General features: G+C 40.3%; 1 protein-coding gene across 1 annotated transcript in view; it reads right to left on the bottom strand.

The window, feature by feature from the left end:
* The window catches only part of RALGAPA2 (Ral GTPase activating protein, alpha subunit 2 (catalytic)), a 238,163-nt gene that overhangs the window by 111,929 nt on the left and 110,545 nt on the right, over window positions 1-15,689 (bottom strand). The window contains exons 20-25 of the mRNA XM_008581155.1: window positions 14,564-14,674; window positions 13,160-13,228; window positions 12,741-12,878; window positions 10,002-10,185; window positions 4,371-5,142; window positions 3,476-3,547 (exon numbers count right to left, since the gene is read on the bottom strand). Of these exons, the coding sequence (XP_008579377.1) occupies window positions 3,476-3,547; window positions 4,371-5,142; window positions 10,002-10,185; window positions 12,741-12,878; window positions 13,160-13,228; window positions 14,564-14,674 (1,346 nt within the window). The remainder of the gene's footprint in view (window positions 1-3,475; window positions 3,548-4,370; window positions 5,143-10,001; window positions 10,186-12,740; window positions 12,879-13,159; window positions 13,229-14,563; window positions 14,675-15,689) is intronic.

Here is a 15,689-nt window from a genome sequence, read left to right on the forward strand (position 1 = left end):
TCTCCCACAATCAACCAATTTACAACTATTAAAAAGCAATGACAGCCAAGCTGGGGCCACTAGAGCTCAGGGGAAGAGGAGGAGAAATTCATGAAGGCAAGAGAAGCTACAATGAGAGAAAGGATTGCGCTCACCATTTTGAGCCCCGACCATTTCAAGGCTGGCCCTGGTGAGCACATGGAGCAAGGGCTGGCAAAAGCCGCAGCTGTGCCCTTCATGTGAAGTTGCTTGGAGGCTGCAGGGGAGAAGAGGGCCTTGGTGGCCCTCACGGCAGCAAAACCACTAACAGGGTTCCTATGGACCCAGACAGGAGTGAGGGGCCCCAGACAACTGAAAAAAGGAGCCATGCAGAGGCCATTGAGTCATCACTAGGGACTGGCACACAGCCCATCCCATAGGAAGTGTTTGGAGTGCGGGCTGTGGGGGAGATGGGCCCACTGGGGGAACACTGGGTCATAGCATGGACAGCTGATCCGCCCCCCAATCAGCATAGGACCAGTCAGTCAGTGGAGGTCTGCAGGGGATGAAGTTTGCTGAAAAGACTCGGACCAGAGCTTCCATGCAAGCCAGGTATATCAGAACTCACAAGACCTGGAAGTACATACAAGTTCAACAATTAAAATCTGAGCTGCACAAAAAGCCTTCCCCAGGGAATCAGCAGCAATGAAGTAATTTAGCTCAACCACAGGGCTCAAGTGCTGGTCCCCACAGGAAGTTCCCCCATTTTAGAAGTAAGCAAAGGACAACAAAGTAGCTCCAGTGCAGAGTTTAAGTGGTGGGAACAGCAAATAATCCAACACAGAACTGAAAGAAAAAACAAAATACCCACAGACCAAAGTTTGATATTAACTAGTAGAGGTCTAACACCACCAAAGAACACCTATAAAACCTAGAAGGACTAGAAGCCCCTGGGCTCCCAAGCCAGGGAGGGGAGAGGGCTGTGGGCCTCAGCCATGACCCCCTGATGACCATACCCAGCCCACCAGGCTGCCACTAGAAGCTTCCCGGGCTCCTGAGCCAGGGAAGTTGGGGGCTGAGGGCCTCAGCCATGCTCCCACCCCCTGATATCTGCAACCAGCCCAGCTACAACCACTGATCTGCCAGTGGAAACTTCCTGGGCTCCTGAACTGGGGCAGTGGATGGCTGAAGGCTTCCGCCACACCTCCTGACATCTGCATCCAGCCCAGCAACAAATGAGCTGCTGCTGTAAGCCCCCTGGTCTCCCATGCAGGAATTAGGGGGGTGCCATGGGCCTCAACCACACACCCCCTCCTTCCTCCTTCTCCCACTCTATTTCCTTCTCCCTTCCCCTCCCCCCTTCTCCCCCAACTGCTCCGCAACATCTTAGAATGTAAAAAAATAATATTAATAAATAAATTTAAATAAACAAATAAAAGTTCTTTAAAATATTTCACTATAAGTTTCACTTGATGAACCAGGAAATAAAGACATTTAAAATAGCAATAGAGCTGTGGGCAAGAGGATGGTTCCTTTTCCCAGACACAAGTACAAATGAAACTTTTAATCCCGATATTTCTTAATACTAAAATATTTACCACTCTCCAGAGAACAGTATAGCCACCTAGAAGAAAAGGCCCTCCTATCCCCTTCTGCAGAGAGAATCAGGTTCAGAACAGCCATACTGGCACACTTCCAAGACTTTGAAAAAGTACATTAAATAGTTCATGCCTCAGCATGTGTGTAGCTATAAAAAGCTATAAGAGGTCCTGGGTGACAGGGAGATGTGAGAAGATAGAAACATGAAGAAGAGAAAATAAAAGAAATAAAGGACAGGAAAGAAAATCTATACCCCTCTGATTCCCATACAGTGGTCAATACAAAAAAATTTATCTTAACACTAGAGGTTTCTGAAGGAATGAAAGGACACATAGCTATGAGTAAGCTTTTAAAAAATTATCTTTGAAGTATTTAAAAGAAAATTCTAACTGGAGTTTCTAGTTATTGTACTTATATCCAGTTCAAGAATTCAAACAACCAAAGAAGGGCCGAGCCCGTGGCGCACTCGGGAGAGTGCGGCGCTGGGAGTGCAGCAGTGCTCCTGCCGCAGGTTCGGATCCTATATAGGGATGACCGGTGCGCTCACAGCGCTCACTGGCTGAGCGCAGTGCGGCCGGTCTCAAAAAAGACAAAACAAACAAACAAAAAAACAAACAACCAAAGAAGAATCACAATTGTGAAACTGATACATAAATAGTGATGTGAATCAAGAGTTTGCTTCAAAATAAAACTTAAGTATGTGTCACTTTGAGTTTTGATCAAAACTCTAAAATAGACAATGAAAACCATAACAAAGCAACCTAAGCACACATGATGGTAAAAGTATAAGCTGGCACATAACTCATCACTGTAAGTGCCAAGCAGGAGAACCTGGTGCCTTAAAGGGGAAGCATGGCAGTGGATGAGTGAATAAATGAAGGAAATAAAGAGCTCCAGTAATTTCTCCAAATGCCAGTATAGGACCTGTCAAGATAAAGCAGGGCTCTATTATCGCCTTTCTTTTTCCTTGCTTCCTCAGCCAGCAATTTGCACCATACTTTAAAAACATATAGCTCAAAATATATTTAAAAATTAATGAGTTAAAATGAAGTAAGAAAAATGTAATGCATAAAATATGGTGTGAAGAGTTAAAAAATAAACTTGAGGAAAGCAATTTGAATTTTTTATTTAAGAGCTGATGGAATATTAGGATTTTCCTAAGGGTGATAAAGGGGAACAAAGTTTTTTTTTTTTAAAAGTTCTTTAAAAACTAAAGATTAAGAAGGAGTTCATTTATTCAAGACTTTTAAGCATCTGTTAGGTACCAAGTACTATACTTATTCTTGACTTAGATGGTTTTGGAAGCACATATTTCCCCAAATCAAAAACTTTTATGGTTATGAGCTCATCTTGAGAAATGCTTCTGAGATTGTATAGAAAAGGGGTAGAGCTGAGGATTAAACCAGCTTTGGGGAATGAGTCTTATTAATAGAGAGTTATTAATTATGATACACTGCTTTTAACCTTTTCAACGTTATAAAGCCAACACTACAGAATGCCAGCACACTAGTCCACAGCATGGGCAGCAAAGTGACACTCACTTGGCTTCAGATAACATGGGAGGAGTGACCACGGGCTGTTTAACCTAGGTGAACCTCTGTTTTCTCATCAGAAAAGGAGGTGTTTGCAGAGATTAAATGAGAATGAATATCCAGCGGCTGCCACATAGAAAGGTACTCAAGCAAAAGCACAGGTTAGGTCAGAGCACTGATCTCTTCTTCATGTAGCAAACATGAAAGTTTATTCCTTAAGGGTAAAAAGTATCAAAGATATGGCATGTGCAAATTTCACCACATCCTAGGTTACAGAACTACCCCTCGGGTGTCTCCTTAGGTGTGTTCATTTCTGCAGCTGTATCTGTTGTCCAAGAACACACAAAGATAGATAGGAAAAAAGTAATTGATATATTTTCACATACCACTGACGGGAATCCAGATTTTTTAGCTCTCTCAATAATTTTGAATTTTTCTTCAACAGATGAAAATTCTTCCTATAAAGAAAAAAGGATGAAAAAAACCCCCACATGATCACAGGCCAATTTTGCCACTTTCCAGTCAACCACTTTACAAACCCACCTAGCATCCATCTGCCACATGACTCACAATAGATTTGTGATAGAAACCTCCAGAATAAATGCCATTCTCTTTAAGACATGCAAAGGCATAAAAATTCTATTGCATCCCATCCCATTACTATCCAGTGCCACTGGATGGCTCTGTGGCCAATGAGTATAGGACTTGGGTATATGTGTGCCTGTGTCTGTTTTCACTGTCAGCTCTGCCATGAATCTCTCTTCCCCACCTCTTCCCTTAAGAACTTCACTCTGCTATCAGGGTCCAGCTCAAATCCACCCCTTTCCATGAAGTCTTCTTCACTGTCCTACACTTCCCACTGGATTTAATTGTTTCTCCTGAGCTTCTGTGTCCCTCTATCCTTTGTCAGTGTTTTATCAAGTCTAACTCCCTCATTAGACTGTGGCTTCTTCACGTTTGTAGTCCATTCTCATCTTGCATGAAGGTAGAAATAATAATAGACAGAGATTTAAAAAAAAAAAGTAAACACATACACCCATGGAAAATGCTTGCTATTCTTTAAAATATCCAACAAATATTTAAAATTCAATCTGTGCATCAGTACAGCACAATTAGTCTCATTTCTAATTTTCATTTACCAGCAGAAAATAAGCTGTAAATGTTGAAATAGAGAAAAATATCCATTTCTATTCTCTTCCCCCTCCGAACCCCAAATTGATGAAAAGAACAATCACATGAAAATAATGATAAAATAATTGTAGGACCAATGTAGATGGTTACCTTCTATCCCAAGAATTCATTCCCAAGTCATCAAGCAACAATCTGCAGAAATAAAAAGGTCCCCGGGGCTCCACTGGCAAGGGCTGCCCTTGGCTGGTGACTTTCATTACAGAATCAGAGTCACACCTCTGAATATACTCGTCTTCCTGTGCGCTCTGGCGCAAAATGACCTCAACGATTTCCTTCTCTTGGTCACAGTTCATTCCACATGGGGGCGGAGAAGGCTCATTTAGATTTAGCTGTGATGGTAAAAGACATTCAGGACTTGTGTGGCCAATGTTTTCAAGTAATTTGTCGAGCACATCATCTCCTTCTTCAGTTTGAGAAAAAGCTTTCTGAGATCCACTTGTGTGATGATGCCAGCCCGAAATCAGAAATAAAGGATTTTTTCCACTGGGAGCTAAGAAGCCTTCCAATGGTCCATATAAAACCTTACCGTCCCAAGAGTACTTCCCTGAGATATCCCTCACGATTACTCTCACATCGGAGAGGGTGGCCACCGGGGATCCATCTGCCGGTCCTTCTGTGGGCGTCTGAAGGTAGGAAATGAGGGTGCTATCATTAAATACAAACAGCTGCAGGTTTGGGCTCCTGAACACCTCAGAGGACAGCTCAGAGCCATCCACATGGGCATTGTCATGGTTCTCACTGACCAGGCTGTGCAGTATGGCAGGGCCCCCGTGGAGGGGGTAGTGGCCCAGGTGGTTTACCAGGTGGGCCATCACCATGCGAGCAGTCAGAGGGATCAGCTCCAAACTTCTTCTTTTCTTCTCTGTGAAGAACAATAAAGAAACATAAAGAGACAGTGGTGAATGAAGACTGAAACTGAACACCACGAGATTTCGGTCTATACTTAGACTGCTTGATTTTTTAGTCTGGGAATTTTTCTTTTTCTCTATTTTTTGGGACAGTAATTCTATTTTAATTTAAAAACACAATTTAAATAGATTGCTAAAAGAATCAACTTCCATGAAGATTTCATTCTGAAAGGGACCTTTAAAAATCCATAAATATAGTAATCGACAAAAGAGAAATGTCCCTGTCTTTAAAGAGTTGATGGTTCAGGGAACTCTGGAGAGGACACAATCCCCAGTCAGAGGGGTGGCTGGAAGCTGGGGGAATGGGCCTGACCCCTCAGCAGGGTCAGGGTACACCTGAGAAGAAAATTAACCAAACTGTGACTACTTAATATATCTAAAGCAATTTGCTTAGTAGTCATTGTGACCACTTATGTTTTGTTGTTAGGGAATTTTAAATATTTAAGGGAATCTGATATATTAATAATTCACAGAAATATTCAGAAGGCTTTAACTAAATTTTTAGTTGATGATTAAATGCCCAAGAACTAGTGATTTACAAAAATTTTAATACTTATAGTGTATAAAAAGACTTTGACAACATTATATATAAGTGGGCCCTGTAAAATGAGGTATAAGGAAGAAGTAGATAAACTAAATCTGTAAGTATGGATTGAAATGACTACTTAAGCTTGAGGGTACTGAAGAAAATTTTAATCTGACAAGTTTATAAAAGCATTATGCATTAATCAAAGAACAAGTAAAATTAAAAGCTTTTAATTTTAACAAAAAAATCACTAGGTATTTAGGTAAACTAAGATTTACAGCTTGAGCTTAAAGTGTAAGGAAATACTCGGTTTCTAAATTCACAACATGAAAAACCAAATATTAATTAAAACATAAATAACTAAATATGTTTTTCATGCTAAATGCCCTCTTCTTTAGACATTAAAAATCCAATTTCCTACCTCACATCGATTTTAGGATGCATAAAGAAATAAATCTAAGAATCTAAGAAATTCTGTGTAATGACTGAGGAGAACAATATTGTCCTGAGTTTTCTTGGATTTCTTCTTTTTTCTTTTCAACGAACAAGAAATAATTTGCATTCAATAATGCAAAATAAAATTTCACATCAAAAAAATTCATTTTTGGAAGCAAAGAAAGTCATCTACATCTGTCTCTGAAATTAAACTCTTCTTTCCCAACCCTAGTAGAAGTGTTTATGATTTCCACACAACTAAAAAAAGTTAATGCCCAAGCTAAGAAACATTAGTGTCCAAAATAGCACACGTGAAGCTAGCCAGGGGTTCATGAATTCATAATGCAACGGTTTATAGTGATGATATGGCAGAGCAGGCTATAAAACTCTAACAATAAAGCTCTAATTTGATAAGGTCCAAGGCAGAAAATAACAATTAGAAAATCAACTTTACTTTTACTCACAAAGGTTATGCTTTCAATTTGAGGTGAATATAAATGTGTACTTTATGAACAGGTTTGAATTCTATAGTGGAAAATTAACCCGGAGTCACACTAATCAAATCATAAACCATGATATACCCAATAAAAACCCAAAATATCTCTGGCTCTGAAAAGTAAGAAAAAGGAATATTTATGAAATAATAATCATTCTTCCCTGGAAGAACTCAGCTAAATCAACTTTGTGGGTTTGCTGAAAAATAAAGAGAAAATCTGGACACCATTAATGAAAAACCAAGCTCATGACTTCCACAAACTATTAAAAAACAGATTCCAAATATCTTTACTTTTCTAAATTTAAAGATGGAAAATAAAAGCAGTAAAATCTGTCCTTTAACTTTCCTTTTTAAAGCTCCTCCCCTCCCCTCTTCTTTAGGCAGTTGGGTACTAATGAGGAGCAATCTGAGTACCTGCCATTAATGGCTTTCCTTCCAGCCAGGCCAGCAGCCACCTCAGCTGTGGGTGAATGTGTCTCCTGCTTGTATCTTTATTTGAAAACAGTAATTATATCAAACAGTAAGCAATGGTTTATGAAGGAATTGTTGAAAACAATAGATAAAAATACAGTATTGCTTATTAGAAACATTACCGGACTAGAAATAGTTTTGTTATGAATAATAAATTATGACATTGAGTGAAAAAACCTCCAAATATGAGCACATTTATCTACCCTAAAATACTCAAGCTATCACATTTATTTTTTTCTCTTCATTCATAATAGGACGTACCCACTTAGCAAGACTGTCAGTGCATGCCGATGTATTTTTAAGCTTCTTGCTTTTTTACTTAGTTAATATGGTAGTGAATTTTAAAAACTTCTTTGTCATAGAAGTTTAAGCAATAATTTTTTGTACGATAGAACTATGTTGGGAACTTTTGCATAAGGTCCTGAGGTCTTCTGGAGACTGAGTACTTAAGTCAGAGAATTGCACATCAAAAGAAAAATGGCACCGAAAGTTAAATGTGCATTTTTTTGGTTTTTCCTTTTTCACTAACCTATTAATTTCCTGCTGTTTTCAAGTGACAAGTCATAATAAGTAATGAACCTATTTTAGAGACAGCCATGTGGGATGAGTGTAAATTGATAACTTCAAGAAAAAGTAAGCTAATTTCCTTAAAAGACATGGACTGTGAGGTAGGAAACAACAAAATAAACAGATCAAAAGCTATTTCAGGGCCGGTCCCGTGGCTCACTCGGGAGAGTGTGGCGCTGGGAGCGCCGAGGCCATGGGTTCGGATCCTATATAGGGATGGCTGGTGGGCTCACTGGCTGAGCGTGGTGCAGACCACACCATGCCGACGATTGCGATCCCCTTACCAGTCAGAAAGGAAAAAAAAAAAAAAAAGCTATTTCAATTAGTTAAAAATATGTTTGAATTTATAATTGTGGGAAAAAATGGCAAGAAGATATTGCAGAACTCCAGAAAAAGAAAATTAAACAATTAAATAAATGGAGGGCAACTCAAGAGGACAACATGAAAATATACCACATCCCATCCAACTCCAACACACCTCAAAACAAGAGTCTTTAGTCTATTCTATGGCAAAATCAGAGTAAATAATATATTTCCGAAACTTGGTCATTAAATCTTAGGTTCAAATCCCACCTCCATTATTTCTGACTTGTACACCCCTGGGAAAATCCCTTAACCTCAGCTTGCCCATCTACAAAATGAAGCTAAAATCAGGACTATCAGATTTCAAGCCCTTGCTGCTGACTGGCACTCCCATTCCTGTCTTTTTAGTCCTCATCTCACCTTCCCCTTCATCTCAGCCTGATCCGTACTCCAACTCCATGGTCCTGCAGCACAGCCCAGCACTCCTGCCCTCATCTGGTCCCTGCCTGCTGTGTCCTTCTTCTCTCCACAATGGCCCCACAAGAGGGGTCTGTCTCGGGGTTCTGAGTGGTCATCGTACCTGCTCATGTTATCTGGCTAGGCCAAGAGTTCTGCTGAAAATGCTGTGGCAAAACCCACCACCAAACACTTAGCTGGGCAATACCACAACTCCTGTTCTGTTTCACCTTCCCTGAGGTTTTTTTTTTTTTTGTCTTTTGTCTTTTTCTGTGTCCGGCAACGGATCGCAACCCTCAGTGTTGCCCCCGTACCGGACCGGGGACCGGCAACGGGATCGCAACCCTCGGTGTTGCTCCCGCGCCTCGCTCAGCCAGTGAGTGGGAACCGGTCTGTATGTGGGATCCGAACCCTCGGGCGGGAGCACCGCCGCGCTTCCCAAGCGGCGCACTATCCAGTGCGCCACCGGGCCGGCCTTTCCCTGAGTTTTTTGAAGCACCCAGCACTGCTGACCTTCTACAGCTCCTCACCTGCTTTCTTCCCTTGACTTCCTGAAAATGACTCTTGGTCCTTTTCCCACTTCTCTGACTTTGCTTTCCTGGTGACATTCCCTCATTCCTTTTTCCTTAGGGATGTTTTTACCCCCAGGTTCCTTTCTTGGGGCTAGGTTTTTAACTTGCAAAGTTCATAACATTTTCAAGGATGATCTAACATGCTACATACACATTTATCTTAACTTTACATTTTGAGACAAGTAAAGATTCACAGGCAGTTGTAACAAATAATACAGAGAGATCTCAAATACCCTTAGTCTGAGTGATAACATATTGCATACCTATAGCACAATAATACAGTCAGGAAACTGACATCGATACAATCCATCAACACTATTAAGTGTTCACCTGTTTTACATGCACTCATTTTTGTGTGTGTGTTTGGTTCTGTGCAATCTTATCATATGCACAGATGACACATCCACATTCTGACTCACATTCCAAGAGCTGGGCTCTTATTATTTTGGGAGAGGGGGTGGCTAAGGGGGAAATAAAGCAGCCCCTAAATCCTGGCAATCCCCATATACTCTAAAATGGATTGTCTGTTACAAGCACAGCAATCCTCAAACTGTGGCAAGTGAATTCCCATCTCTCCTCCTGATGTTCTCTGAGTCTGAAACACTCTAGGAGCCTGGCCATCCTGCTAGTCTGGCTTCAGTCCTTCTTTATGGGAGGCTCTAAGGTCCACAAGTGAGTCTTCTGGGTTCATCCTTTCTCTTTCATTACAAGGAAAGCTTCTTGGGGATAGAAAATGAACCCTCTTTGTGAGTCCCATAGGCCTGAGACATATATGTCCTCAAATCAATAATACAAAAACTAAGATGGGAAAGAGAGGAGAGAAAGAAGAAACAAGTACGGCAGAATTCGCCATCATAGAGGACTCTGGAAACCAGGATTTCAACTTCAACAACTAAATTTTAAAAAAATAACAGAGCAGGCACGGATGAAAGGCTGTACTCTTTCCTTTTCCTGCCCACAAGATTTTACATATGGAAGAATACTCACCCTCTTCAACAGTCAGCAGGTTACCCAGTTCTGCTGATGAATGATACTGGACTGGCTCAGAGCTCTTCACATTTGCCAGTGGCAGGAAGGGGTCGTAATCCGTGGAGGACAAGTCAGCCAGGGTCAGTGTGTAGTGACTCTGTTGGGTGTATGTGCTCGAGCCACAAACACAGCAGTGCAGAACCTGTGAAAAACAGAAGGGAATGTGCATCATGGATGCCACTCACCTCCTGTCCCGACAATTTGTCCAACTACCACTGCACTTAGGAGCTAGGACTCCTGCTTGGTAATAACTGAAAACATTGAATCCTTTCCCTTCTTAAATATCTACCTGCTATTAGCAAGTTTATTCTGCTCCTTTCACATAATGCCAATAAATATATTCTCAAGGCAAAAGGAAAGAAAAAGCTAAAAAGTGCTTATTTCACCATTCGCTGTGACTGCACACACTGCAGTCCCCCTCCAGTGCACCAAAGGCTGCACCAGTAGAAGGAATGAAGCAGGAGATAAGGGTAGCTGTGAGATAAGCCACCCGGGCAGAGGATGGAATGAATGCAACAGCACAGACCATGAGAACTTCGTGACTGTTCATGAGTTGAAATTAGTATAACTCATGACCCCATGAATTGTAAGGGCTAATTTCATACAATTTTTAAAGTATTCTCATTTTCATAGGATTAGTTTCATTGGTTGTTTACAACTTGCAGTTGACTGAAGCTTTATCTACTTACTTGCACTTTTGCGCACATACAAGCCATGCTAAGATAAGTCATCTTGAATATGCCAAAATGTATAAATGATATAATAATTGTAGTAAATTTTCCTTTTTAATCATAAAATCAGGATTATAAATTAAAAATGCTTTTATGAAATTAAGGTAATACTTTAGAAACTAAGGAAATATTTTTGGGTTAAACACGTAAAGTAAATTCACCTTTAGGTGAATAACTTTGGTTTGTCCACATGGCAGAAGGCCTTGTGGTCAGGTACCCTTTGCACATGACTAAAGGATTATAGCTGGCAAGGGGCAACCACCTGCATATGTCCTCTTCTAAACAAAAAAGCAGCATAGAAAAATACTTCTGGTGGCTCTCTTATTAATGTAAAAATTAAGCTTCTGTTGTTCAGAGAATTAATTTATATTCATCAAAATGCAATAAATATAAGAAATACAAATTAAAACCACAATGGAATCCACTACATACCTATCAGATAGCACCGAGTGCTAGCAAGAATTTAGGGCAGCTGCAATTCTCAGACACTTTTGGTGACAATTAGCGCCAACCACTCTGGAAAATTATTTGGTGTTCACTACTAAAGCAGAACTCATGCATTACAGCAACTCCACTCCTAGGTATACACCCAACAGAAATGAATGTGTACCAAAAAAATATACTTGAATGTTCACAAAACATTTTTTATGGTCCCAAACTCTAAACTACACAAACATACATCAACAGCAGAATGGATAAACTGTGGTTTATCATTGTTTAATACTATATAGCAGTGAGAGTGAAGCCTACAACTATTCATGACAATATGAATGAATTGCTCAAAAAAAATGTTGAGTGAAAGATGTCAGACATAAGAGAACATACTGTATGATCCCATTTGTATGAAGTTCAAAAATAGGCAAAACTAGTCTACACTGTTAGACAGGGTAGTGGTTACCCCTGGGCATGTGTATGGGGTTAATGATTAGGAGGAGGCACACTGGGGGCTTCTGAGGTGCTAGGAATGTTCTTTCCTGATCTGGGCCCTAATTTTACAGGTGTGCTCGCTTTGTGAAAATTCATGAATCTCTCACTTATGATTGATGCATTTTTCTGGAAGCATATTATACTTCGATAAAGTTTACTTTAAAAATATAACAGAGGTGTTTAATAAATTTATGAATTATGTTGACTATGAGATGACTTTTATATTGGCTGGTAATTTTAAGAGAAATCTTTTAAAAAAAGAAATGCCAGAAAGAGATGAATATAAACGTTTCTAGCTAATTTAACTGGCTCAAGCCAAGCCTTGTACAGTTTTATAATCAAAGATGATAGAAGTATCTACCCGGCATAATAGATAATTCAATGGATATGCAAATGCTAAACAAATGAAGGTTTTAGAGACTGTTTAGGCCAATTACAGAAGGATATTATCAATGGCCCAGAAGAAATGCCACACCTAGTCTTCAGTGCGGGTGTGGGGGGGGGGAGATGAAATTAGAATATTTGAATATTTTAAGTACCATAAAAATGATGAGGTTAATTACTTTGATGTGATCTGTTTCATTAATTTATTTCTTAAGATTTTTTAAGGCAAAGAGATTACTGGGACCGTTATACTTTTTTCTTCCTTTGATAAACAGTTTCTGCCAAACTAATGCTGTGGATATTCCTATAATATAAACAGTTCTTAAATTGAGTAGACATAGACCATGTTCCATGAAAATTGGGGGACTCTGACCAAACCATAGCTGTTTAAAGATTAAAGATGATAGTCTTATAAAAATGCGTGTATTTTTAGCTTGGTAACCATTGCTTCGTCCTAACTTTAGGAGATACAATTATATATATCTGTTCTGCCTTTACTCAAGTTATTCATTTCTCTTCAAATGTTTACCACCCCACCCCCCCAAATCCTTTGCAAAAGGGCACAGACAAATAAGTAAGTGCACAAAACTTATTTTGGTATTTCCCTGCCAGGTAAGTCCACACTCCATGCCCTGAGGTCCAAATGGAGACTCACCCTGTAGATATAATCCAGCAAGGGGGCTCTGGACACGTGCTGCTCCTCCAGAGCTGCTGTGGACACAGGGTGGAGAAGGGTATTCACCGGCAACGCCATGCACCAGTCCAAGAGGCAGAGGAGCAAGGAAACGATGAACTGGAAGAAGAAACATGCCCATAGCCTTAAACTGCACTCTCTTAAACCTCACTACGTGTAATAACACACGAGAGAATTGTCCCTGTGTATAGTAATTAGTCAACGGACACAAAAGTGCTAAGCAGGTAGGTGGGTAGATAGGTAGGTAAGTAAGTAAGTAGACTGTTAAGGCCAATAAAGAAGGATGTTATAAAGAATACCATTACTTGTAATATTATTTATCATTCTATCTTACATTTAAAAATAAACTCTAGGGAAAACTTAGCTCATGTGCCACCTACCTTCTTATCGGTTTCCACTGAGGAGTATTCTGCGCTGGGTAATAGAAAAGCAATTGTGGCCACAAGGATCTGCATAAAAAATAAATCCCCCATCAAACAGACCATAGCAATAGTTTTGGAAGCCATATGTTGAAAGTCCCAAGATGGCCTTACAATTAAACCCGGCTTGGTGCCAACTCACTAGAGGAAGGCCCTAAAAAGCTGAGGGCTAGTTGTGTGTGTGATCTCGAAAATTAGGAGAAGGCAATGGGATCATGCCTGGTTTCCACCGCACTCTACTGGTGGGGAAGTTACAGGGCCAGGGAAAGGAATTTCTCTTTGTAGTCACATAATTTCTACTGTCAGTCCCCATACTTTTCATAGTGAATTCAAAAAATACTTTCAAAAATAATTGTGAACATGATTCCATTTAATTCAGGTCTCTACCTGCTGTCCTGGCATAATAGCACCCTTTTCATTCTCAAAAGTATTCCTGTTTAGATGATAAATTATATAGCTGCCCAACTTACATTTTGCAGCATTTTATATTCCTACATCTAAAGCTCTATTTTCACTCTAGGTCACTTAAGGTAAAAAGTCACTTGTGACGTTTGATGTGTCTCTGAGAGAACAAAATAATCTCACCAGTGAAATCTGTCTAAGGCGGAGACAAAATAAATCAATATAACTTTTTCTCTCTCTCTGTAATATCTCACGGGGACAAATCAAATTTCCTTGAAGAGTTACCACTGGATGTGTAAAGAACAGGCCATGTTTTAAAAAGTGAAACTATAAAAATTGGCAGGAATGAATGTGCCTTACCACCAGACACCTATAGAAGTGAGGGCACCTGCTTGGGTATAAGCAAAGCATCCTCAAATGTAACCACCTCCATAATATTATTGTTGAGATTATTCTTCCTGTTCCTTATGTCCCTTTCTCTCACCAGCTATCACCCCCCGCCCCCCTGAGGTTATTATAGTAGTCATCTCATTACAGCTGGGTAATCATGCTATGGCAGAAAGCGTGGTGCAGGGCTTTCGTCTGGGAGAGACCACTCTTTTACACAATAGCCGCCCCTCCGCCCCTGCGCCCCTGCGTGAAGGGCATCATAACCAGCTGCCTACTCCTTGTTGGCACCATCCAAATTACTCTTGATGAATGAAACTCAATCTACAAAAGGTCTCTTTGTTGTGGTTGTGTCAGTCTTTCGAACTCCCCAAGTATAAGCCTCTGCCCTGGAACACTGCTGGCTTCTTTGCGTAGTGCCTGCAATCATAGCTGAGAACTAGTCTGACAATCTTAAAATGAGTGACTTATGGCAATTTAATAGTTGATTTAATTATGAGTACCTATAATTAAATAAATATTATATACAATAAAAAAGAAATGCTTATGTTTTAGCATTACAGGAAAAATACTTACTTCAACCATTTTCTGAGGCAGAGAGGTTTCAAACATCTGAAGCTTTTCCCAGTAGGAAACCAGCAGTTGGAGAACATCACAAGCTACCTGAGCCACCATTTTATTAGAAAACTATAAAAGGAAACAAAAATCCCAAAGTAAACACATAACAGGCACATTATTCTTAAGAACAAAACAGTTATTTCTTTCCAGTTCCATATGGATTACATTCATAATCTGCATGATCACACCACCACTCTATAACTGCCTCTTGTCTATCCTAGCTGTGTTAATTTACCTAACTTACTATAGAAACAAGTAGCTGTCACTTAGTCATTTGGAAATTAAAACCATAATTTCAAATTCCTTATTCAGCTCACATGAATCATATTTTGGACAACTAGAGGAAATTAAAATGTAGGACACATTATTGTTGAGTATCCCGCATGCTGAGCCTTTTACGAGAATTTTACACATGCTCTCACTGATAAATCTTTATTGACAGCTCTGCAAGACAGATGTTATCTCTATTTTACACTTGGAGAAACAAGAATTGAGCAAATGACTTTCTATCCTATGAAATGAAACTCGACTCCCATGTATAACATACTAAGAAATGTGTAAAATTAGAGACTATGAGAACATAACTCTCAAGTTATGGTATATTCAATTACTTTTGAGTATATTTCCTGAGACCGGTGGGTGTCTCGGGTCACTACCAATGTCTTCTGAATGTTTCCATTTCATATCTTGTTCACCACCATATCCCGACTGCCTAGCACGACCCCCTGATGGATGTGCACAGTGTGCATAAGGTGAAGATGAAACACTGAGGGAGCGGGAGGATGTGAGTGGGCTCTGGGTGTTTCTGCTGCATAGCAGTGGTCAAGTCATGGGGAGGAAAGATAAGGCTGGAACGGCTCTTCACTCAAAAAGCTGGAAACAGCCAAGAGGAAAGTGATGAGAGACATGGCAGACAAGGCAGAAGGGCTACGGGCAGAGAGGGATAGGACAGGGTGGGGTGGGGGGTTAGATGAGCAGAGAGAAGGCAGCATGGCGGGGGGGGGGGCCCCGCTGCCCCAGAAGAATGCAGATGGAGAGCCAGGGCTTCCTTCCAGACACTGGGCAGCAGGGCACAGGCACAAAG

This window comes from Galeopterus variegatus, unplaced genomic scaffold, assembly GCF_000696425.1.
Source record: "Galeopterus variegatus unplaced genomic scaffold, G_variegatus-3.0.2 Scaffold2283, whole genome shotgun sequence".
NCBI lineage: Eukaryota > Metazoa > Chordata > Mammalia > Dermoptera > Cynocephalidae > Galeopterus > Galeopterus variegatus.